Raw genomic sequence first — 22,838 nt, forward strand, 5'->3', positions numbered from 1 at the left:
TATTAATTACTTGTTAGGGAGATTGTAATAGGATATTGTAGCTTAATTTACAAAGATTTGAAAGGCCTTTTATGGGTACCCAAAAACACTTTTTGAAGTTTGTGTTGAATTTTCTTACACTTGTGAACAGCACTTGGAAATCTTACACTCCATCCGTCCATTTTCTTCCACTTATTCAATTTAGGGTTGCAGACGGAGAGCTAGAGCCTAAATCCCAGCTATCATAGGGTGAGAGGCAGGGTACTGTACACACACAGACAGGCAACCATTCATGCTCACATTCACACCTATGGCCAAACTAGAAAAAACAGTTAGTTAGTTTCAGACTTTTGCATGCATCTCAATAATTAATGAAAAAGCAAATCACTTTAAACACAACTCAAACAGAGGTCATTTATTTTTAAACTGGTTGTAACAAGAAGTTAAAAAGTACACTGCAGCATAGACAAACGCAGTACTTGCTGACCTTCAGTCACCAAAAGTCCACTTAAAATGATCCAAAACTGCACAGTTTTTGTTGAGGAAAAAAAAAAAGTGTTCACATACACAAAGTCACAGTTTAACTTTTTAAGTATGATATGTATAACTGTTTAGAGTCCAGACCAGAAGGTATTTGGACAGTTAAACCTGTTTTGTTTTCAGGCCCTTTGCTTTACATTCTGTCCAATTTGCAGTGCATTCAATTTGAAATCAAATAATGAATCTTCTTTGACATTGATATAAAGCCACTCAATATGAGCTTGACACCTTAATGCAGCATTCATTATTTCACTTAAAATGAAATAAGCTGAAGAAAAGAGGCCAACTGTCCAAACAAACACTGGCCTAGACTGTATAATGTAAATGCAAAATATAGATAACATTGCATCCAAAAATGCTTTGGTCCCCCCTAACCTTTGATCTTTGTCACACTTTATATTCTCACAGCTTCAGCTTTTCATGCATAACATAATTAAATAACCTGTGGCCTACATACAAAAAACTAGGCTCTTTGTGTGCTTGAATATAGTTTTGAAAGTTTAGATATATAATAAAACTTTAAGTGTGGTTAAAAAGCAACACTGAATGATTCCTGTTGATAAAGATTCCTAAAAGTACATCAGTACTGACAGGCACCTTCCTTGTGTGGCTCAAATCAGTTGCAATTTAATATAATGCCAGTCCAGCTTGGCTATTATGGATATCTATAATTATAAGAATTACAAAATGTATGTTTAATTGTATGTACACCAGCCTAATCTAGGCTCCTTTGAAATTCTTGGTAGATACTGGCAGACACACGCTGCTTATCTCTCTTCTACTGCAGTCTATCCAGTTCAACCCAGGCCATCGCCCTCTGCTGGCTGTGGATGGTGGTGCGTAAAGCAGCCAGCAGCTCATCGGTGCATCTCCAAGCGTTGGGCTCCAGGGTGTAGTAAAGAATGGGGAGCGTCTCCAGCTGCAGCTCCTCTGCCTGGCACAGCTCTTCCATTACGTTGTCCTCCCCACATCGTGGAAAAAACTTCCTGTTTCAAGTGATGGAATCAATAAGTATGTATTTTAGGGTAAGAAATAATCGCTCTAATGAAGTTAAATGCTCATTACTCCACAAAGTGGAGTGGTATGAAATGCATATAAAGTCTGGATCAAGTACAATGGCAGCGACTGAGTGTGCACTTACCTCAGCTTCTTGTGTTTTTTGTTCTTGGGGCGAATATGGATGACGATGGGGTAAATCCCCAGTCTCAGCAAGCCCTCAACGCTGGACAAGCCCAGCTCAAGCAGACAGTGTTTATCCTGAGACAGAGACGAACATGATTATAAACTGCAATGACACATATTCACTGTTATTATCTGTGCCATATTTTTTTATAGAATCAATAAATGATATGAAGACCTGTGGAAAAACAAAGCACACTATGATCCAGTGGCTTGTAGAACCACCTTTAGCAGCAATAACTTGAAGTAATCATTTCCTGTATGACTTTATCAGTTTCTCACGTTGTTGTGGAGGAAGCCTTAATCATCAGCCCTCCACCACCGTGCTGACAGTTGGTACGAGGTGTTTGTGCTGATATGCTGTGTTTCGTTTTTACTGATATGGTGCTGTGCATTATGGCCAAACATCTCCACTTTGGTCTCGTCTGTCCAAAGGACATTGCAGCAGAAGTCTTGTGGTTTGCTCACATGCAACTTTGCAAACTGTGCTGTCATGCTCTCCTGCAACCCTTCCAAACAAACCATACTTGTTCAGCCTTTTTCTGGTTGCACTGTCATGAAATTGAACTGAAGCCTGTAGAGTCTGAGATGTAGCCCCCCTCGGTTAATCAGGTGCATTTGATTAGCAGCTGCTACTTAATTCAATGGAAGCAGAAAGGGTGTGCTTAGTTTATCACAGGACTGCACACAGTCCAGTGGAAACGTTTTTCTCCCACATGACTGTAGGTAATAACTTTGATTTGTTATTGAATCTTTATACAAATACCATTCTTACTTTTTCCTTGAGAAATAATTTTTTTTTTGTCTGGCAAAGCAAAATCTGTAAGATTATTTTTTGGAAACCACACCCCTAGAAAACAACGAGGACCTTACCTGGTTGATGACATCCTCTATTGACTGCAGCCTTATGCCCAGGGCCTGCTCTGGGCTGCAAGAATCCAACAAGAATATCCTCTTGTCTTGTCTCTCTGAAGCCTGAATGGGCTCTGAAAAAATGTGATGTATGGTCAAACAAATAAGCACCAACTTTTCTGCATTGTTTGGGGCACTGTGAGTGGATAAGTCTGTCTGTTGTGCACATACCTGGTTGGCAGGTGTTAAACTTCAAACCAGACTCTGCTGGTTGCAGGAGCCTCTCTATCAGACCACGGGAGAGAAGCGATGGTGAGAAGATGACCGGCCGCTTGGTCTGAACCTGCACAGGCTGCACTAAACTGTATGGGATTAAGTGGTCCTCATGACCTGAGGGGACAGGCAAACATGCAAATACAAGCACATTATCATTTATGACACAAATATATTCTTGCATTTAAGGAGGACACGGCTTCAACTTACGTTTGCTGAGTGTGTAAAGGACCTGCTGTGTGGGACCAATCCCACGGCAGCTTGGGTCCACCGCTTTGACCAATCGCACACGGCCTGATGATTTCTTTGAAAACTACACAAAGAAAAATATACATCTTCCAATGAGAAAAGGGCTGAAAAAAATGTAATACGAGGCACATGCAAACACAGTCATTATGCATGCTGATCACACATAGACTTACCATCTTCTTCTTGGAGTCCTTTTGCTCCAGGGCTATTTTTCGTAACCTTACAAGTAATAACTGCTGTGCCCTGAGAGAGAAATTGGTATAATGTAGGTTATTTACAAAGGAACAATTCACTACATAACCAAATTCATGTATATTTCCTCCCAAATGTTGTGCTATTTATCCATCTAGTTGCCAGTTTTGTAGACATTTGCTGGGAAAAAGTTCTGCCTTCTCTTATATGTAATTGAACTAAATGTCACTGGCCTCATGGTGAATTTTTGGGTCATATCAAAGTCTGATTGGCATACCTGTTATAGTTAGGCATGGATCCTGACTGCAAGGCTTTGGCTGTTTTGGGGTCAACTAGAGAGCAGCTCCACTGGTATTTCCCATTGTACCGTGTATCTGTGACATGTATAATGTCATCACAGGAAACACCCAAAGAAGGCGGGTCACCATGGGGCTCCATGTTGAGGTTAACACGCACATAGAACGAGTCGGCGCCTGCAAAAGTTGCAGATGAAAGCTGGGAGCACAGGTCTGAGTATCCTGAGGGCAAGAAGCACAAGAGGGGGCACCTTAGCATCACCTTTCTGTGCCACGAGGGGAAATTTCAAGAACAGACCATTTTTTTAAACCTCCGAGATAACAGACTCACCTTCTGGGTTGCTCTGGAATTTGAGCGTTGATGGCTCGGTCCACCACTGCAGGGAAAAGTGGGTCACCTCAGCAGTGCACTGACTCAGCAGCACACTTCCCCCACCAAACAGGACTCGCTCCAGCTAAACAGCAAGACAAAACCTGCGTGTCATTTTACAGCCTTGTGTTCTTATGTGCACCTTTTCATGTAAACGTAAGCGCACATTATCATCACGGGGCATATATTTGCACATGCACACATTAAGAGTCCTCATATATGATTTAATCACCAAACACAGACACCCACCTCCAGCAGCTCACTTCCTTCCTTCAGCCCATATTGCTCAGCTGGGGAACCTGCTCTCACATGGCTGACAAATATCCCTGTTCGGTTTCCTCCGACGATGGTGATATCATCAGCTAGACTTGCTCTCCTATGCTTTGGTGAGGTTGGGGGACTCGGAGATGGGGAGCAGGGAAGGTTCCTGAGAGATGGCAGAAGACCAGGAGCCACAGATGAGGATGAAAGGAAATAAAATCTGTGACACTCTGTACACTTTTTATAATTTGAAGATTCACTTACTTCTGTGCTCTTAAGTTCATGGTGTATGAGAAAAATGTGCATTTATAAAATGTTAAAAATCCAAGTTTACCTTTTCATGTCACATTAGTTATTTAATAACTGCTAGAAATACATTTTGGGGTCAAAATGTCTAAACTTACTGGTGTATTATCTACAGCTGAAGTTAATTAATGTACTAAATTAACAGACACTAAAGGAAAAGTGCTTCATGGTGTTTTGGGAATTTGGTAACGTTTATTAACTGTGTTATTAAACAGGAGGAAATGGCATGGGTCAGCGTTTGAATAGAGCCTTGACTGGTTTTCACTGACAGGTATCAAAGCTGTAAGTTTGTACCTGGGCGCTCTGGGACAGGGTTGCTTTGCAGAGACTGTGGGCAGGTTGACGAGGTCGGGGGGGAAGAAATGAGACTGTAAGGAGCTCCACGAATCCCACAAAGAAGGTTCGCCCTGCTCACCTGAAAAACACCAAAGAGCCTTCTAATGTACAATTTTCTTATTACTTTATACATAACTAACCACCAATAGAAGTTAATTATTCTAACTTTCTCATTTTATTTGCAAAAAAAAAAAAAAGTGCACAGTCACACCTGCAATGTTATCATTCTCATCACTGCCCCACGAGTCCAGGTCAAACCTTTGTGGAGCAGAACAAGAATTAAGGTGTAAAATGACAAGCTCAAAAATATGTGCAGTCTGATAAACTCACTCTGTGTTAAATCGTCGGTTGATGGAGTTCATGCAGGGAGGAAAGGGAAACGTGGAGAGACGGTTTATTTCCTTTTCATTAGTTTCTGTCTGCAAGTAAAGACGTAAATATAAAGATGCAGCTCTTTTTTCCATTTTATTTTCCCATTATTTCCCGTGTTTGTTAAAGAGCAGAGCAATGACACTCACCGACAGTAAGAAATTCTCCTCAGAGTTTGAACCAGAATCTATGAATCAGCAGATAAAAAAAGTATTTGCATTTACTTTAGCTTGTAACACTTATTTGTGAGGGGTTATAAAATCCTTCCTACTTTGTGGAAACAAAAAGTATGAAAGCAAAAGTATTGCGCAAAAATAGATAAGCATCTTCCAGCTGCCAGTGCACATAACTTACCCTCTGAGTTTTCATTGGTTTGGCCTCTAGAGGGCACCTGTGACACAGAAAACATGGCTCAATAGAGGACGAGCTTGCGGCTGGTGAGAGGTATTGCACAGGTACTAACTTGCAAAGAGTTCCATAAGAATGTATTACAACACTTTCTACTCATAATAGGATCCCTGTCTTGTCAAGCTTATAATTGACTTTGCAGTCTGAATGCTACATTCTTTGCATGGTAATAACAAGATGAGAAAACAAGTTTGTCTCTTGTGTGATTTCCTACGATACCAAATGAAGCGGAAATTACACAGCAGGTATCTGTCTTACTGACAGTAAAACCTGAATAATTCCTGCTGATCCTAATTTACTCTAGGCAGTTGGGATTCTGCCATTATTCTAAATTTGATTATAATAACAAATATGGCAGCCATTGGGACTAAACCAAGCACTGACCTTTCTTGGCAACAGATTGGTTCTTTTAGGCTGCGGGCTCAGATCCAGGCCGGGGGAACAGCAGGGGCCGAAGCACTGTTCCTCACTGCACAGAGATAGGTGGGACTGGGGAGCAGACACAGAGAACAGCACTTGTATCAACTGTTCTGTGGAGGCAGGGGAAGGCGAGCGCTACACTCCTAACTTAGCGTTTACTCACACAGTGCAGACACGAGCTGCTCTGCTCCATTTTTTCACGGCATCTCTCCCTCTCTTTCTCCAGCTCTCTCTGCTGCTGCTCCAGATTGGCCTGCAGCTCTGCGATGCTTTTACGCAGACGGTTCTTATCCAGCAGACAGTCAGTGTACTCCAACTGCAGGCTGTCTCGGCTGCGCAGAGCCTGGTAATGACAGGGGAAAAAAACAGTTTGGCATTGTGTGAAAATCAGTCAGAGCAGCTAATGTGGTTAAAGGCTGTGTTTGTGTCTGACCTGATCTCTCTCCTTTTCCAGTTCCATGATTTGGTTGAAGTAGGACATACTCCTCTTCTGCTCAGTCTCCCAGTCCAGCTGGAGAGTCCTCACCTTCAGCTGTAGCTGCTCACACTGAGACTCCAACTGCAATCACAGTCTACTGTTACAGCCAGAAAAGCCATGTTTACAAAAAACTGTCCTGAAGCAGAAGATGGTTTGGATGACAGTGAGAATCCTTTAATGTACAGATTAAGATGATAGGTGACAACCTCTCACCTTGTCTCTTTGCTCTTCGGTGTTTTGGAGCTCACTCTGTAGTCTGTCGATGATATCGCAGAACTCATGTCTCTGCTCTGCAGCCTCCCTGCGGTCCTGCTGCAGGATATCCATTAGAGCCTAAAATGAACCAAAACAAAAAGTACAAAGATGAAACAAAAAAAACAACAACAAAGAAAATAGATAACAGATGTAAAAAGATGATTTCAGATGATAAATGCCATGTAATCAAAAACATACAATGACTCCAGTGGGTGGCACTGAGTTCCTCATCTGAGTTCCTGCACTCTCAGTTTTCTCAAGCAGCGGCTTTTCTGGTAAAGCAGGTGGAGGGCCGTTTACTCCACTAGAGAGAAGATGGTTCATTTTGGTATTCTCAGGGGCGTCAGCTGTTTGTTTCTCTGCTTCCAGCAGCCTGGACTTAAGCTGTTCTACCTGAATGAAGGACAAGAAAAAAATAATTAAAAAAAGAGATCAGGTATTTTTTTTTTTTTTACTGTAACCAACAATGATCTGTTAGTGTGGGACTCTTTTGCAATTTTTTTTAAATTTCTATATTAATAGGCATAATGCAATGGAAATAAGCAGTGAAATATTAATATCAGTAGCTACTGTCAGCTGCTCCCTTCTTCACAATGGGTTGTCACAGCAGGTAGCTCCACATGTTATGGTGCAATGGGGTTTGTGTCTCCTCCTGGGATTGAACCGGGGATCTTTTGCTTGCAAGATTATTAACATCAGTATCTTTAAGTATAAGAATATTACCCTTGAAGGAGACCTATTATCCTCATGCAAATCCACAACCAGTCCAAAAGGTGATGCACAAGGAAATCCATAAACAATACTTAAATCAATACAATGCATGACTATACAAGATGATGGGTACAGTGATTGGCTAAATGAAAACAGGTGTGAAGAACAACTCCAGTGAGCCTAATTTGGGCGAGGCATACAGTCACGAAGGAGAGAAAACTAACAGAGAGGAAGTAAAACAGACAACAGTGCAGCCAGACCAAGAATTACAAAATAAAAAAAGGACCTGACTTAACAGAATCTCTGTAAACACTTGTTTCTCAAAACAGTCCTTTCTGCTTTTAGCTCTGTATGATGCTGGTCAGAGCAGACATCCAAATATGGTCAACTAAGGCACACAGATCTGTGAGCACTGAAGGCCCACCCACTGTAAACAAACCGGCTGCTTAGGAGGGACAGCAAACTGAAGAACACTGGCTGAAATGGTGTGTGGCCTTAAAGGGAGAGAAGCTTAAATGTTTCAGACAGCAGATAAATCCAGGGGCCTGCAGGAAGTCCCACGATGAGATCAGAATTATTTTTAACTGCAAATCATGCAAAGCTACTCTACTAGAGGCCAATAGCAATAACATGGAAATGAGCTTAAAGCTTTAAGGTGGAACATTCAAATGTAAAAACTGCAGCACTGAGGAGAATGTGAGAAGTTCCTTCTTTCAAGATTCTATGAAAACCTTTCAGTAGCTTCAGAAGGGATCTGGGTCCATTCTGACTCTTTAGAAGACGAAGGGAAGAACTATGGTATGGATGAATGCCTCTTGATTTTTACATTTGGAACTTAAAATAGAAAGAAGAGCCCAGTGTAATACTGATTATTTTGAGCTATTCTAATAAAAAATATGAAATGTGAAATGACCATAACAGATTGAGTTGCTCATGTTAATATTTTCTTATATTTACAACTAAGTGGTTCATTCCTCAGTGGTTCAGTTCACATGCTGTAACAACACACAAACTAAATCAAGGGGTGGCTGATAAAATCTACCCTGCTGGCTTGAGCAGGGTAGATTGCATACCACTAAAGCAGTTTCGCTGCCTCGGGCACTCTTATTCGCTGCCTTTTCATGCCTTCAAACATCTTGAATCAGCTTACGAGAATAGCCTGTATTTCTGTTACATGCATGACAGCAAACTGTATCAAAGCAAACAGACCCTCAGTTTAAAAAGTGATTTCTGGCTCACTTGTACCATCCACAACAGCAGCTTAACACTGAAAACAAAGGCTGCAAAGACAAGAAATCTAACACGATTGCAATAAAAAATGTATTTTTTCTTTTATCCGTGCTGCTCCCAACCAATCTACCTGATTCAGTAGTTCTCTCTCTCTGGCTGAGGCTTTGCCTTGATCCTCCAAGGCCCTGGAGTATTTCACGGCTTGCTCCAGGTGTCTGTCTTTCAGCTTTCCCAGCTCGCGACTGGCCGATTCCCAGTCTTGGCGTAGCCTACAGATCACAAACCATTTTTACTCTTTCTTACTGACTCATTTTTGTACAAACAGAGATGGAGAACACACTAGAAACAACGCAAAGATTATTTATAGTTTATCAGTTTTAAATAACTCTGAAGAACTAAAGTTGTTAATATTTTCACTGGGATTGACCAGGATGGACAGGATTAAAAATGAGTACCAGTACATCAGAGGGACAGGTCAGGTTGAGTAGTTTGGAGACAAAGTTAGAGAGGCAAGGCTGAGATGGTTAGGGCATGTGCAGAGGAGGAATGGTGGATATATTGGACAAAGGATGTTGAAGATGGAGCTGCCTGGCAAGATTCATGGAAGGAGGACATGTAGAGGGTTGGTGTGACAGAAGAAGATGCTGGGATAGAGTGAGATGGAAGCAGATGATCTTCTGGGGTGACCCCTAAAGGGAGCAGCTGAAAAAGAAGACTGAAGCTACATGAGGAACATGGGTGCCAGATCATCAGATGTTTATTATTTATGTTTTTGTCAGCGGGAACAGACCAGGAACAAAACAGTTTGAAGACAGATACGTGACTTAAAAGGCTCCTGTACTTCTTACAGCCTTTGTGGAGGACAATTATTAATATAAAACTTGACCCCATGTCTTTAAATTGTCATACATCGTTCTCTGACAGAAAAGCCTTAAACAATCAAACTGGAAACCAGAAAAGTCATCCAAACCTTTCCAGCTGTAGTTTGTCATGACGCAAGTCCTGAGCTTTACGCTCAGCACGGCTGCGCTCCTCCTCCGCCATCCGGCAGCGCTGAGACAGGCGCCGCTCGCACAAGCGGCTGTTTCGAAGCTGCTCCCTCAGTTTGCGCACCTCCAGCAGCAGAAACTGAGTTAAACCCTCTGGACCTTCCTCATCTGGGGAGAGACACACATGGAGGTCATTATCATGGAAGGAGAGTATTGTTAATCAATAGAGACTGTAAACTCACTTGGGAGTCAGAGAAACTCGTTTTAATGTGTGAGGAGAAAAGACAAGTATATGTTTATGTGCTGTGCTCGTAAGTAAACAGCACGCAAGAGATCATTAGTGCCAAATGTGGAAAAGCCTTTCATTGTGCTCCACATTATTTTCCCTGCTCTTGGGCAACATTTCTCAAAGAATCATATGCTCACTTCCAAAGGAAGCACTAATCTTCTAGTTACTTGTTAACCACTTCTGGTGGTTAGCAATGAAAGTAACTCAGATGTGCTTGCTGGCCATGTTCAGATTCTAATACAAACCCCTTTGAAGTTAAAATGTCTTAGCTTTGATTTGGTTGTCAGTAAAGAATAACTCACTCGTCCTAAGTGGGGTTCGGCTAGTTTTTGCACTTTGGAGCTGAATTATGTGAAAATGAATGTAATCATCAACTTTCTTATCTAGTTCAGGGTTGCAGGGGTGCTGAAGCTTATCTCAGCTGTTGTAGGGCAGGAGGCAAGTTACGTCTGTCACTGTAGATGTAATGTCTCCATATTAGGATGCAGGGTCTTAGGAGGTTAATGCCCACCACTCTGCCATCTTCCTTTCTATCCAAAAAGCATAAAATAAAAATAAATAAATCTCTGCTTGCCTAGTATGAGGGAGCATCGGTGTGTGGGCTGTTGCCCGGTCAGCTGTGTGTACTGCTCTGGATGGTAAAACTCCAGTGATTCCATGAAGGCCTGAAGACCTCGCTGGCCCTGCCCACGCAGGATGTCCAGCAAACGACCTTTATGACAAATAGGAAAAAGAAATAAAGTGAGAAAAACTGCAACAGTGCGGAATAATTGACTTTCCGATGCACAACATTAAACAGTGACAATGCTGAAAAAGGAGCACAGTGACGAAAGCTCACGTTGGGGTGTAGCAGCACTTTAAACTCACAGATGAAACCGTCTCACCACAAGAATGCTACTGCTTTGATGTGAGTGTCATTACCCCTGTAGTTACATACTGTTAGCATTTCAAACATGACAATGATGAAAGACCGAAACAACAAAATTCCCCCAGTCTTGGACCAGGTGCTCGCCTTCAGTCTTTCTTTACAACTTACCTTTCATCTTTATCATCATTCTTCCCTCTGCCTGCCTCTGCTTACCCCTATAACTGTCATCGTACTCTCCCAAGAGTTCCTGCTTTTTTTTTGTCTCACTGCAGCATTTGTCGTTTTCCTGTTTCTCACTTTTCATTTGCTGCTAATGTTTATTCTTTGAAAGTTTTACAAAAGAACTCACATGTTGTAGTCTTTCAGTGTTGTAGCTCAGTTTCCATCATCCAGACAGCTGCACCAACTGCACCGTTCATTACATTTTAATTCAATTTTTTAAATTTTAAATAAGTCGTCATCTATTTGCTTCGATGTTAGTGCTCCGGCCCCACTGAAACTGTGTTGTAACATAGACACAGAGGTACAACTGTCACCGACTCTAAAGAAAGCCTAAAAACATGATGATTCTCAGGCAGGCTGTGAACTCAAAAGTCTTTTTCTATTATTTCTAAGCAAATTTATGAGTGTTTATTTATGATCTGCATTGGGGGCAATGATTTCCTCAAGGTGTAACAGGTCAAATGACAATAATCTTTTTAAAAATATACACAGAAGATTACAGGATTACTTTTGTGTTGATTTTGTTATGTTACACTCCCATGAATCATAGCAGACCATTGCAGACCATTGTACTCTCAGCTGTGGCAGCACAAGTCTGCACATGGAGATTAAGAAAGAAAACTATAGGAAGTGTAAACTGTGACACATAAGTTTTCACTGACTGCAGCGGATGTGCACCAATGGTTTTGCTTGTCTGAATGCTCTGTTGAAGCTACAGCATTCCTGAACTCCTGTGCTGTGATGGTAACTCATTTGTCAAAGAAGAACTTCAGGTTCAAATGATTGCTGGATGTAAGCAGAACACCGTAAACTGATCTACAGAATCAGCTGATGTCTGAACAATAACCTCAGAATTAGGCACGGCTTTGCCACCAGATGCTGCTCTACTCAAAATTATGATACTGCAGATATTAGCCCTTTAAAATATGTAATCAGTCCCATGCATTATTTCTATGGCAATGGCATCAACTGTCCATATGGACTCGCTGTCACACTCCAGCTTAATAATGTGAAGCTGATTACTGATTTGATTTTCAGACTCTTGTCCTCTCACCAGCCTTGCTGATGCGCAGCGGGTACTGTGTGGAGTTGAGCACTTCATCCTCATCCTGCTCATCGATGACCTTGCACTGGCGCAGATACGGGGTGAGCTTTGCCGGGTTGAGGATGCGCGTGAGCTTGTGTCGTACTCCCTCCACGCGTTCCCACAGCTCCTCGCAGCGCTCCTCTGACCATGGGGGAGAAGCTCGTGCCTCCTCCTGAGCTATCTCATCCCCCTCCGCCCAAACTGTGACACCTGCACACGACCAAACAACTTTTCAGTTCAGGAAAGAGCCTGGTCTGGAAAGATAAAATAATGCCCTTTAAAAAGAAAAGAATAAAAGAACAGGAAAGTGCATGTTTTCTCCATTTACTAAAGACGTGCTTGTTACAGAGGGCCATGTCCTTGCTGCTGTCTCGCTTCAACTTTATGAGCTAGATTTCCAGAAATACTCTATGTCCACTCCTAGACTAAATATTTTCCCACGGAGGATTCCTTTGGGATTTGTGTCTGTCTGACCTCTCTTATCTGTATTCCTTCAAACATCAAACTGGGTCACACAGCATGCCATTTATGTGCTTTCGCAACAATAACTATCTGTTTTTCACACAATAAAACCTTTTTTTTGAGCAATTTTAAAATAATTGCATGCCATAAAGAATATTAGTGAGATGGTGAGTCACTGTGCCTAACACTGAAAGGCTATAAATCCTGGAAGGATTATTGGATTTATCTGCTGAACAGTGAGGAAATGAGATGAGACTCCTTCTTTTTTCAGGGATTACTTATGAGAGTTCACTCCCTACAAAAAACGAGCCTGACGGGTCTGCTCTGGAATTAAGTCTCAAAAAAGGACCAAAGAGAGAAAAATAAACTGATCTGAATAAATGAACCAGAACTTCACTATAACCACAGCAGTCGTTTCTTTTTACACATTTTTTTAGGATTAGTTGAATTGCAGAGCAAAGGAGCTTCTGTTAAGGGGGTCATAAAGTAGTGGGGAGGACTCATTGTCTCAGGGGACGGGAATGCAAACACAGGTGTGACTCATAGTGCACATTAGAAAACATGCCAGGGGACCACAGACAAAAAAGCTTTCTCAGCCCATTCACTTCAGGAGACAAGGGGAGAAAGTGAATAAAAATAGTCACACAGACACTTACTGTAAAAGAGTTTATCCCCTATTATAGAAGAGATCACATGAGGGGAGGTGATTCAGCTATCAGTGAACTATACACTGTGATATAATACAAGATCTCGAAAGCTGTGTGGATCTCAGGCAGAATCACATATCTCATTTTTTTGTGTGTGTGTGAAAAATATAGTGTGTTTCATATTTCCAGGAAAGCCTGCAGACAAATCAATTACAAACATGAATTTTTGCCCATATTGAACCTGAGTGATAACGTGAGTGCCTACCGCTCTGTGCAGCTGATCAGAGCAGTCTGAGGTAACAGGCAGGTCGAGGCAGGCTTGGATGATCTGGAATCTCTGTCATTGCTCATAAACAGTCTATAGAGGCTTTGTTTTCATGGGATTACCACGCAACTCCTTACACTCAAGGGAAACAAATACTGGCTATCCCATAAATGCAGGGAAAAGTTAATCAGCACTGATACCCAAACACCTGTGAACGTTAAGTTTATAATAAATAAAAAATAATGATGCAGAATTACACCTGTTAGCCACTGATAAGATAAATACATACTGTACACTTTAACTGTTTATCATAGGGTTTATCTTCATAACTTTCAGTAAATTCCATTTATTGTTTTTTTTGGAAATATAATAAAACCATGTGTAGGTTTTTTTTTTCTTTTCCTACAGTGCTGTGCAAACGTCTTGAGCCACCCCTCATGTCTTTATATTTTGCTTCCACACCTTCTTGTCATTTTTAAAAAGTGGTTTTGAGCAACAGTTCTCCAGCTTTCTGAACTGCTGCTTTTTCACTCATTTTTTAGTCCAATCGTTGTACCCGACCATTTTCAGGAGAATATTATTTTTTGTTTGTTAAACCACTTGATCTATGAATCTTTCAAGCACAGAAAAGTCACCTATCTCTGGGGAACGAACCAGTGTTGTGTCTGCATATAACAGACAACCTGGCAAAGAGCCAGTTTTAATTTGTATTTTCATGCAATTTTTTTTTTACCAGGAACCTGGTGAAAAAACAAATAATTTGTGACCATTTCTTTAGTTGAATCTATGAAAATCAGCAAAGATGACACAGTTTGACAGACATAAAACAAGATGATTCCCAAGGAGACATTTAATGCCATATATCTGGCATAAATCTGGCATGGTGTGTCCTTAAATGTTCTGAGGAAACTGGACAAGTGGAGGACAAAAGAAGAAGTGTCAGGTCTAAAAAATGATCTAGAGCAGATGAACAGCATCTGAAAATTATGTCCTTATGAAATAGTCAGGAGAGAGGTGAGTGTCTGCAGCATCTGTAAAACATGGTGGAGGCTCTGTCATGGTTTGGAGCATGGTTTGCATTTCAGCTGGTGGTGCTGGAGATCTTGTCAAATGTGATGGAATTATGAATGCAGAAAAACACCATGAAATCAGGTTGTGCTGAAGAATAAAGGTGGTCACACCAAATATTGACTAACAAGCTCATTAGAATTCTTCAAACTCTTTTTTTGCCTTACATACTATATTTCCATGTTTGCATGTTTCAATAAATGGCTGCACCTATGTCCTATTTTCCTAGCAAAATCTAAAGAAATGCAGGGTGACTCAAGTCTTTCATGTAGTGAAATGTATTTTATCTTTAAAAGCAGCACAAATACACTAGTTTATATTTGAAGTGATTGAGAAATATGCTGTTTGTATTCATAAATCACCATGGGCTTAAACTATTTTGTAGCAAGAAACGAGACATTTTTTAAAAAATTCAAAATAAAAACAAAAATAACAGAAAAATAATAATTTAAACGTCAACAGACTGTCACTACTACTACTGTTGCAGTTTTTATACTTGTTTACAGAAGCGGGACTTTATCACTGTGGGGACAGGCTCACGCAGCGCGTTCCTGCTGCCTATTATCGCCTATTTATTTGTTTACTGATTGCTAGGAAAGTCTGGTGATCCCTTCCTAGTAACACACTGTAAACGAACTTGAACCTTAATAACAATGAAACTAAACAGAGGCTAAAAGATGTTAATGTTGACTTACCACTCATGATTTTTGCGATTTTTGAGTCCTAGAAAAGCACAGTGCGATCAAGTCTTCTACATCCTACTCAGGACCAGGTACAGATACAGAGCGCACAAGTCCCGCTCGCACACCTTCGCGCACTCTGCTCCAGTTTCTCCACCCTCGGTCAACCACAACATCCAATTGTTAGGCAGGAGGAACGAGGAAAAGTCCCACTTATCTCCAAATCACGGCGGATATCCTTATCAGGACTTTACCGGTATTGGACGTACTGTATGATGTCAGCGTAGTAGAGTCCCGAGGCACTAGATGGCGCTTTCAACTGATGGTCGTCCACACGTACAGCCGCTGAGCACAAGCTCGGCATTTCACATTATTCACGTTGGTAAGATATTCACAGATGTGAGCTGGAAAAATAGAAAATCTCCTTTCAGTTCTCACTACTACGTTAAATTGCGAGTTGACGCAGAATTGTCTTAAAAATAGCATGACTCATTAACACTGTGACTCATCCTCCAGGTGCGACAAGAGTAAAAAATAACCTGCCACCTTTTAAAACTACAGGGGAGACCGTTTTTACTGGAGGACGCCCTGCCCCGGAGCTCACAGGGTTAGTCATCAGCACTGATAAGGGAAACGTAACAGATCAGTTGGTCCAAAACACAGTTTCACCAAACTTTTTCAGACTTGTAGACTTATTATTAGGCTGTGTCTTCAAATTGATAGAATATAATCTATTTGATCAGGACTTAAATAAGTGGGAGACCTTGCTCATCCTTCCATGAAGTGACGTAAAGGCAAAACACGCTGTGGCAAGTGCAAATGTGGAAATTCAGTGTGTAAGTAGGTGATAATTACAGGTCATATATAAGGAAGTACACCAACAGTAAAAGACTTTTTGACAGCTGTGTTTGCATCACATTTAAACTAAAGGTGTATAATATAACCAAAATATATGGCTATATAGCCATATATTTTGGATACATAATTTTGGAGATCATCCTCTTCCTCTAACTCTTGAAAGTGGGATATTTCAGGGAAGGGGTTGTGAGGTGAAATGTGTCCTTGAGTTACATTATAATTCAGAGAGGAAATGCAGGGTGCTTATAGAATAATGTGTCTATTTCTTGGCATGTGGACAGAAAATGTCAGGTTGTCCGTGGTCTCTGGGCCTACCCCTGAATAAACAGGGCTCCAGTTTGGGGTCTCTGTGGTGCTGCTGAGAGACAGTGTGGGTTAATGCAGATAGAGGGTGTAAACGCGGCACCAAAATATGCATTCATGCATCCATTCACTACAGGAAACTAGGTGAGGAACTAAAGTACAGCTAAATTTCCTCCCCCTGCTTCTATCTTCTGCTTTATCATCTTTCTTTGACTTTCAGTTCTCTCTGTCTGCACTCAAGGCTCAGAAAGTCTCATCTTGCCTCTGCCCCTCTTTCTCTTTCTGCCCCCTTTTTGGTGTTCCCCGTTGCCCACTCTTTTCTTTTCTCTGTTCCTTTTTCTCATTCTTTTTGTCTTTACTGTCTGCCGTCAGCTTTCTTCTCCAGACAGCCCAATCCATCCTCTAACAGTCTGTTCAGGCCTTGGTCTGTGGTGTGAGGGAGGGATGCAGTGAATGAGCATTCCTGTTGTTTCTGAGGTGACAGCGGCACAGAGGAGCCATTGACGACGGCACTGGACCCCACAGTTCCTTCATGCTGGAATGTGTTATATTGTGGCAGCTCAGTCAGACAGAAATAGGCTGTGCAGAATTCCTCAGTTCACTGTACATTTCAATTTTCAGCTCTTTAGCTTTATTTTTTTATGACAAAAAGTGTTTGAGTGTGCTGTAGTTTCAACATTTTTTGCAAAATTAAAATGCAGGATTTTTGATCAGCATTTCAGATAGAGTCACAAAGCAGTTGACTATCACACCCATGATGATGCTGTATTGATCTGACAACCTCAGCTAAAGCAGCAAGAGTTGGATGTGACTGGTACCCATCACTGCTCAACCATCTGTGTGGTAAACATGCAAGAGTCCAGAGCAGAATGAAAAAAATATATGTAAAGTAAAAAAATGCATTTCTGTTGGCTTACTCTGTGTTGTTCTACTCTGCTCCCGCTCAGAAGACAACAGGCCTGGCTCTTCACCCAGCAGCTGACCCTCTGCGGCCCCACCGATGACTCAAGCCTGGCGGCTGCACAGAATCAAGCCTTTGTGTCCACAAAGAATGCATCTTTTCTGGCTTTTTTTTAGAAAACAGAGGGAGAGAAAGAGAGCCGTGGGGGCATGAGTAACTGAGACAGATTTAAATCTGATGACATGTGATTTATGCTTCCTTTGGAGGCCAAAAATTGTGACAGCAGCTTTCCATACTGATCAGGCTGATGATACTTTAAGACAAAGTTTATAAGTGAGAAATTAATATTAGGTTATTGATAAAACACATGTAGTTAACATTCGCCACTTGCGAAGTGGAAGATATGTTTGTAAGAAAGCCAATTAGATTGTCTTGGCCAAGAAATATACTTATTTGTCCTCTCATGTGGGAACTCCAGTGTGGCTTAATGAGATCTTGTAAATATCACAGAGTTATATGCAATTTCCTGTTTAACATGGAATCAACATCAATAATAACCAGAACATCAGAGCGAAGAGAGGAATTCTTAGCAAAGCAAACAAGATGGTTGGGAAAACAATGAGTGGGATGAGATCTGATAAACTTCTTCTTACGGGGGCGTTTTTAATTGCCTTAAGTTCCATGACCCACTTTTCTGATATATCTTTTTTTTTAACATGCAACACTGTGCAAAAGTCTTGAGTCAGCCCTGATTTCTTTATATTTTGCTTCCAGACCTTCTTGTACTTTTTTTTTTTTTAAAGTGATCTTGAGCAGTAGTTCTCCAGGCTTTATGAAGCTCTTTCAAAGGTTTTCTTTACACATCTGCTGCTTTTCACTCACTTTCAGTCCAATCCTCGTGCCTGCCCATTTTTACAGGAATGACTGACCTATGAATAATCCAAGCATAACAAAGACACCTAATTCACAGGATGAACCAGTGTTGTGTCTATGCAAACAGACAATTTAGCAAAGAACCAATTTTAAATTGTATATTTAGGCACTTTGTTACTAGCAGCCTGTTGCAAAAAACATCATTTGTAGAAGATGTGTCAGGCCAAAGAAACTATCTACAACAGATGGACAGTATCTGAAAGTCATGACCTTAAGAAATGGGGAAAAAAATCCAGCAAAAAGCTGACACAGGACCTGAGAGATGCATCTAGCCCTTCAGATGATCCATCTACTGTTCACTGAAGCTTCATCAGAAATGATCTCAGTGGAAGGGTGGCTGTGAGGATGCCACTCATTCAAGCCAAATTTTCAATTTTTTGGTTCAAATCATCATCAGTATATATGGAAAAGGTTAGGAGAGAGGTACAGCAGTGAGTGTCTGCAGACAACTGTAAAACACGGTGGAGGTTCTGTCATGGTTTGGAGCTGCATTTCAGCCGGTGGTGTTGGAGATCTTGTCAAAACTGATGAAATTATGAACCCAGAAAAGTACCATCAGAATCTGATCCACCATACAGTACCATTAGGAAAGTGTCTGATTGGCAGCCGATCATTGTCACACTTCATTTTTCAGCATGACAATGATCCCAAACACACTGTCAATGCAGTAAAAAACATACCTGGATAGAAAAACATACAATGAAACAGTCACTCCGCAGAACCCGGACCGCAGCATGTTTGAAGCAGTGTGGGATCATCTTTGACAGAGAATATAACAAAAGGCAGAAACATCCAGAGAAGAGTTTTGAATGTCCTTCAAGAAGCCTGGAGAACTATTCCTGAAGACTACTTAAAGAAATGACAAGAAAGCTGCCTCAGAGAGTTCAGACTGTGCTGAAGAATAAAAGTGGTCACAATATTGAGTAACAAGCTCATTAGAATTGCAAAAACTCTGTTTTTGCCTGATTTACTGTTTTTTTCTATGTAGATGCACATTTTTCAAATAACTGCTGCACCTATGTCCTATTTTCCAAGCAAAACCTAAAGAAATGAGGGGCGGCTCTTTAACCAGTATTGTAATAAAATAGTAAAGATTTTAATTTCTGCATAATCAATGCAGCATGCCCTTCTTGATACAAACCATACACTATATATCACCATTTGGTCTTGGTCAGGCCCTTTTGTAGCTGCTAGAGTGAAGGAAGAGGAATTGCCTTTGGTTTACATCTAGCACTGTGTGAAAGACAAATATAACCTCTAAATACACTGTAGTAGAACAAAAAAGTAGTTTAGTAGTTTAAAGTAACATTAACCACTAAATGAAACTTTCCCGCAAACTAAAACACACAGAGCAGGACATCAATCATCCTTGATTGACTCATTACGCTGTTTAGAGTCTGTTTTCACATTTAGATAAACCAACACAGTCAAATATTCGCACACACACAAATATCTTCGTGGTGCCAGTGAAAACTGGCGCCCCGGCCTGCTCCTCTTCCTGTCACTCTCCTTCCAGAGCAGTGAGGTTTGAGTTGAATTACAGGGTGTAACATGGCTGTCTAAATCTGAGCTTCACCGCACATTTGAAATGCAGACACAGACAACTTTACTAACCGCTACACATCAATTTTCAGATACACAGTGTCAAAAATGCATCTGTTGCTAGAACCGCATGCTAAAAGTTGCCTTAAAACAGGATCAGGGTTATATAGTAATAAAGCACAATCTACAAAATACAGATTTTTTTTTTTTCTATTTGGATTTCGTGTGTTTTTCTGAGTATTTAAGTATGTATATTTAAACTCACATGTCAACATGCCCTGTGTTATGGTCTGTGGTAGCCCCTGCTTCTCAACTTTATATAAAGCTGAAATGGACAAAGGTGGAGATGGCATCCGGGTGTCGCTGTTTTCTGTCAGGGGTCAAATGGTTGCCATGTGCCACACATGCTGCTGGGTCATGTTCCACTGGTTTTAGGGATTCCTGTTTTAACTGGCATCAATTAAACACACCAGCAGGAGAGCTAACCTTATTGGAAATGACAACAATGAAGGAAGAGAGGTGGAGAGAGCACTTAGTTGGATGGAGTTATTCAGTAAGATTTCAAGAAGCCATCTAGATTTTTTTTTTCATAAGCCTCTGACAAAATCTGACGTCTGTTTTATTTCCATATCCAGCTGAGCATCTCGGTTCACACTCTAAACAGGAGCGACTGTTTCTGGGAGAACAATGGCTGGTTTCCCTGATCACCAGAGCTTTATCATCAAGACATTATCATCTGTCTCCACAGGAAGGCACAAAGGGACAAGAGATTAACTCTTGCTGAGTTTTTGCATTTCAGTAATGATTTCTCCTGGCTTTTGAAAAAAGTTGCAATCATTACAGTCTGTTAGAGAAAATATTACCACTAAAAGAAATATATTAATGCTTCAGAAATCCTTAATGAAATTCAGGGACCACTGCCTAAAGATGCAAAACATCAGGTTAGTTTAAACATCTGTACTGAGTGTCACTCAGCAGGAGCTGAGTGACACCAGATTCCATCAGATTAATGTGTTAAACAGCTTTATTAGAAATTATTACCTTATCCTTTTATTTAACACACATACAGCTCTTTACACTATTGTTAGCAGTAAATTAGGTTTTGGACACTTGCACATCTTTATGTAAAGAAGTGTCTTTTCTGCATCTATGTAATATGATGCATTGAGATGTCTTTACAGATCTCACTGCTCCAGATCAATCAATGAAAGCATACAATAAAAGTGCAGCAATAAAAAAAGAAAAAAACGGAAAAAAAGCTCCTCACATTTGAAATCACCATCATTACTGGGCACATATATATGTTCAGCTCAGTTCAGATGTCCTGAGATGTGAATGACAAAATATATTATGGTGATCATTTTTTTTTTTTTTTGAAGTCTGATCTAATTTCTTTCTTTCCTTTAAGATGCAAATCAAGATAGAGAAAGGTCTTATCCAGAATAGTCTTTCTATTCCTTTTTAAAATCATTAAATGCTGGTAGGGGGAAATGTTTTGCCAGGAATTTGTGGGAAAAACTGATTTTTTCCTTCTTTTTTCTGGATCTTATTTTTCAAAGTGTTTGTTTGTAAAACTCAACCACAAAACTATGAGTTGCACAACTCCATGGCCTTCATGAAGAAATAAAGAGCAACATCCCAGAATGTGGGAGGTTGGGGTAGATGTACGGGTCAAACACAGGAATGTCACCCTGGACACTGGGGTTCAACTTTGACTCAAGTCAAATGTCAAGACCTACAAATTAATTCTCATTATTTCCATATTTTTGTCTTTAGTATCATCACTTTTCAGCTGCAGTTAGACTCTTAACCCAGTGTTAGAGAGCCTTTCAGGCACAAGGCTGTCATGGACCCCGCCGGCCTCCCTCATTCTTGTCATGTGGTTAACCTTACCTGTGTTTTAGAGGCTGTCCTCCACCAGCCTTCAGCTGCTGGCCTATTTAAGTGGAGGAAGACCTACCTTTGATGCCGGATTGTTGCTTTGCTCCCAGTCAGTAGCCATAAGAGTCAAGTGTCTTGTTATTTCCCTGTGGACGTCTGTTGACATTCTGTTTCCTCTCTGCCTAGTACCTGGAACCTTGAAGTGCATACCTGAGAGTGGATGAGCAGAAGAGGAGAGCCCAGCCAGCCACCCCTTTTCCCATCAGCACCCTTGTTGATTCAAGTACTGTAAATAAATCACTGAAACAAGCCTGCCTATTTGAGTCCTCACCTTCCCTTCAGCCATGACAAAAGCTTTGTGGTAGAATATAACAGAGATGGATGCGTTCACTTCAGCCTGTTCTGGTGAAACAGACTGGTAATGTATATATGTACACACACACACACACACACACACACACACACACACACACACACACACACACACACACACACACACACACACACACACACACACACACACTTAACCTCCTCCACCTCCACAACCTCCTTCATTTGCATACTTTGTTACTTCTTGTAGTTCCTCACACTGTAAAAAGAACCTGGAAAAAGCCCAAGATCATCATCATCATCATCAACAAAAAAAAAAAAAAAGAGACATCCTTGCTTCTCAGAGCTTCTGTGGTGGATTAAAGCGGATCAATAACTAAGAGGTAGATTACATTGGAGGAAGAGTTTAACAAAACTCTGATGTAAAAGTTGAGAAACTTTCTGTTTAAAATTTTCCTGAGGATTTCTCTCAGTGTAATTATACTTATGGAACAAACAGATATTGTGGTTTGCCTGAGAAGTTGCTGTCTTAAAAAAACACCCCTCTCCTAAATTTAACCTGCATATCTAAAAACAAAGTGTTGCTGCATGTGTCTTTGTGTTCTTGTCTGTTGTTTTATTGCAGCCTAGAAAGCACTGAGGATTTACTTTACAATACTCTATTGTCTCTGGGCCAGCATTCAGTTTCCTGGCAGTCAGAATCCACCCAAAACAGGAGTGTAGTTGAAGCAGAGACACAGGGATCAGCTTCTTTCATGTCCCTTTCAACCTTCCTCTTTCCACCACTACTAGATTTGATGAGTTTGACT

General features: G+C 40.9%; 1 protein-coding gene across 1 annotated transcript; it reads right to left on the reverse strand.

Moving 5' to 3' along the window:
- Nucleotides 1-379: 379 nt before the first annotated feature.
- Nucleotides 380-15,763, reverse strand: LOC115783892 (caspase recruitment domain-containing protein 11). Its single transcript, XM_030734865.1, has 24 exons — nt 15,297-15,763; nt 12,127-12,369; nt 10,557-10,694; nt 9,675-9,861; nt 8,835-8,973; nt 6,962-7,156; nt 6,722-6,841; nt 6,464-6,589; nt 6,194-6,373; nt 5,995-6,099; nt 5,557-5,593; nt 5,352-5,389; nt 5,164-5,252; nt 5,045-5,091; nt 4,792-4,912; nt 4,180-4,357; nt 3,892-4,015; nt 3,542-3,782; nt 3,246-3,315; nt 3,034-3,136; nt 2,782-2,940; nt 2,572-2,684; nt 1,661-1,776; nt 380-1,505 (listed from the first exon to the last, which is right to left on the reverse strand). The coding sequence occupies exons 1-24, from the start codon at nt 15,301-15,303 to the stop codon at nt 1,298-1,300; spliced, it is 3,084 nt and encodes a 1,027-aa protein (XP_030590725.1). The 5' UTR covers nt 15,304-15,763; the 3' UTR covers nt 380-1,297.
- Between the last annotated feature and the right edge of the window lie 7,075 nt (nt 15,764-22,838).

This window comes from Archocentrus centrarchus, chromosome 8 (assembly GCF_007364275.1).
Source record: "Archocentrus centrarchus isolate MPI-CPG fArcCen1 chromosome 8, fArcCen1, whole genome shotgun sequence".
In the NCBI taxonomy this organism is placed as follows: domain Eukaryota; kingdom Metazoa; phylum Chordata; class Actinopteri; order Cichliformes; family Cichlidae; genus Archocentrus; species Archocentrus centrarchus.

What these genes read in the sequence shown, in the direction of transcription:
- LOC115783892 (XM_030734865.1), bottom strand. An exon ending in CCAATCTGTTGCCAAGAAAG is followed by an intron (nt 5,594 to 5,994) that starts GTCAGTGCTTGG and finishes TCTGTGTCACAG; the next exon opens with GTGCCCTCTAGAGGCCAAAC. An exon ending in TCCATGCCTAACTATAACAG is followed by an intron (nt 3,316 to 3,541) that starts GTATGCCAATCA and finishes TTTCTCTCTCAG; the next exon opens with GGCACAGCAGTTATTACTTG.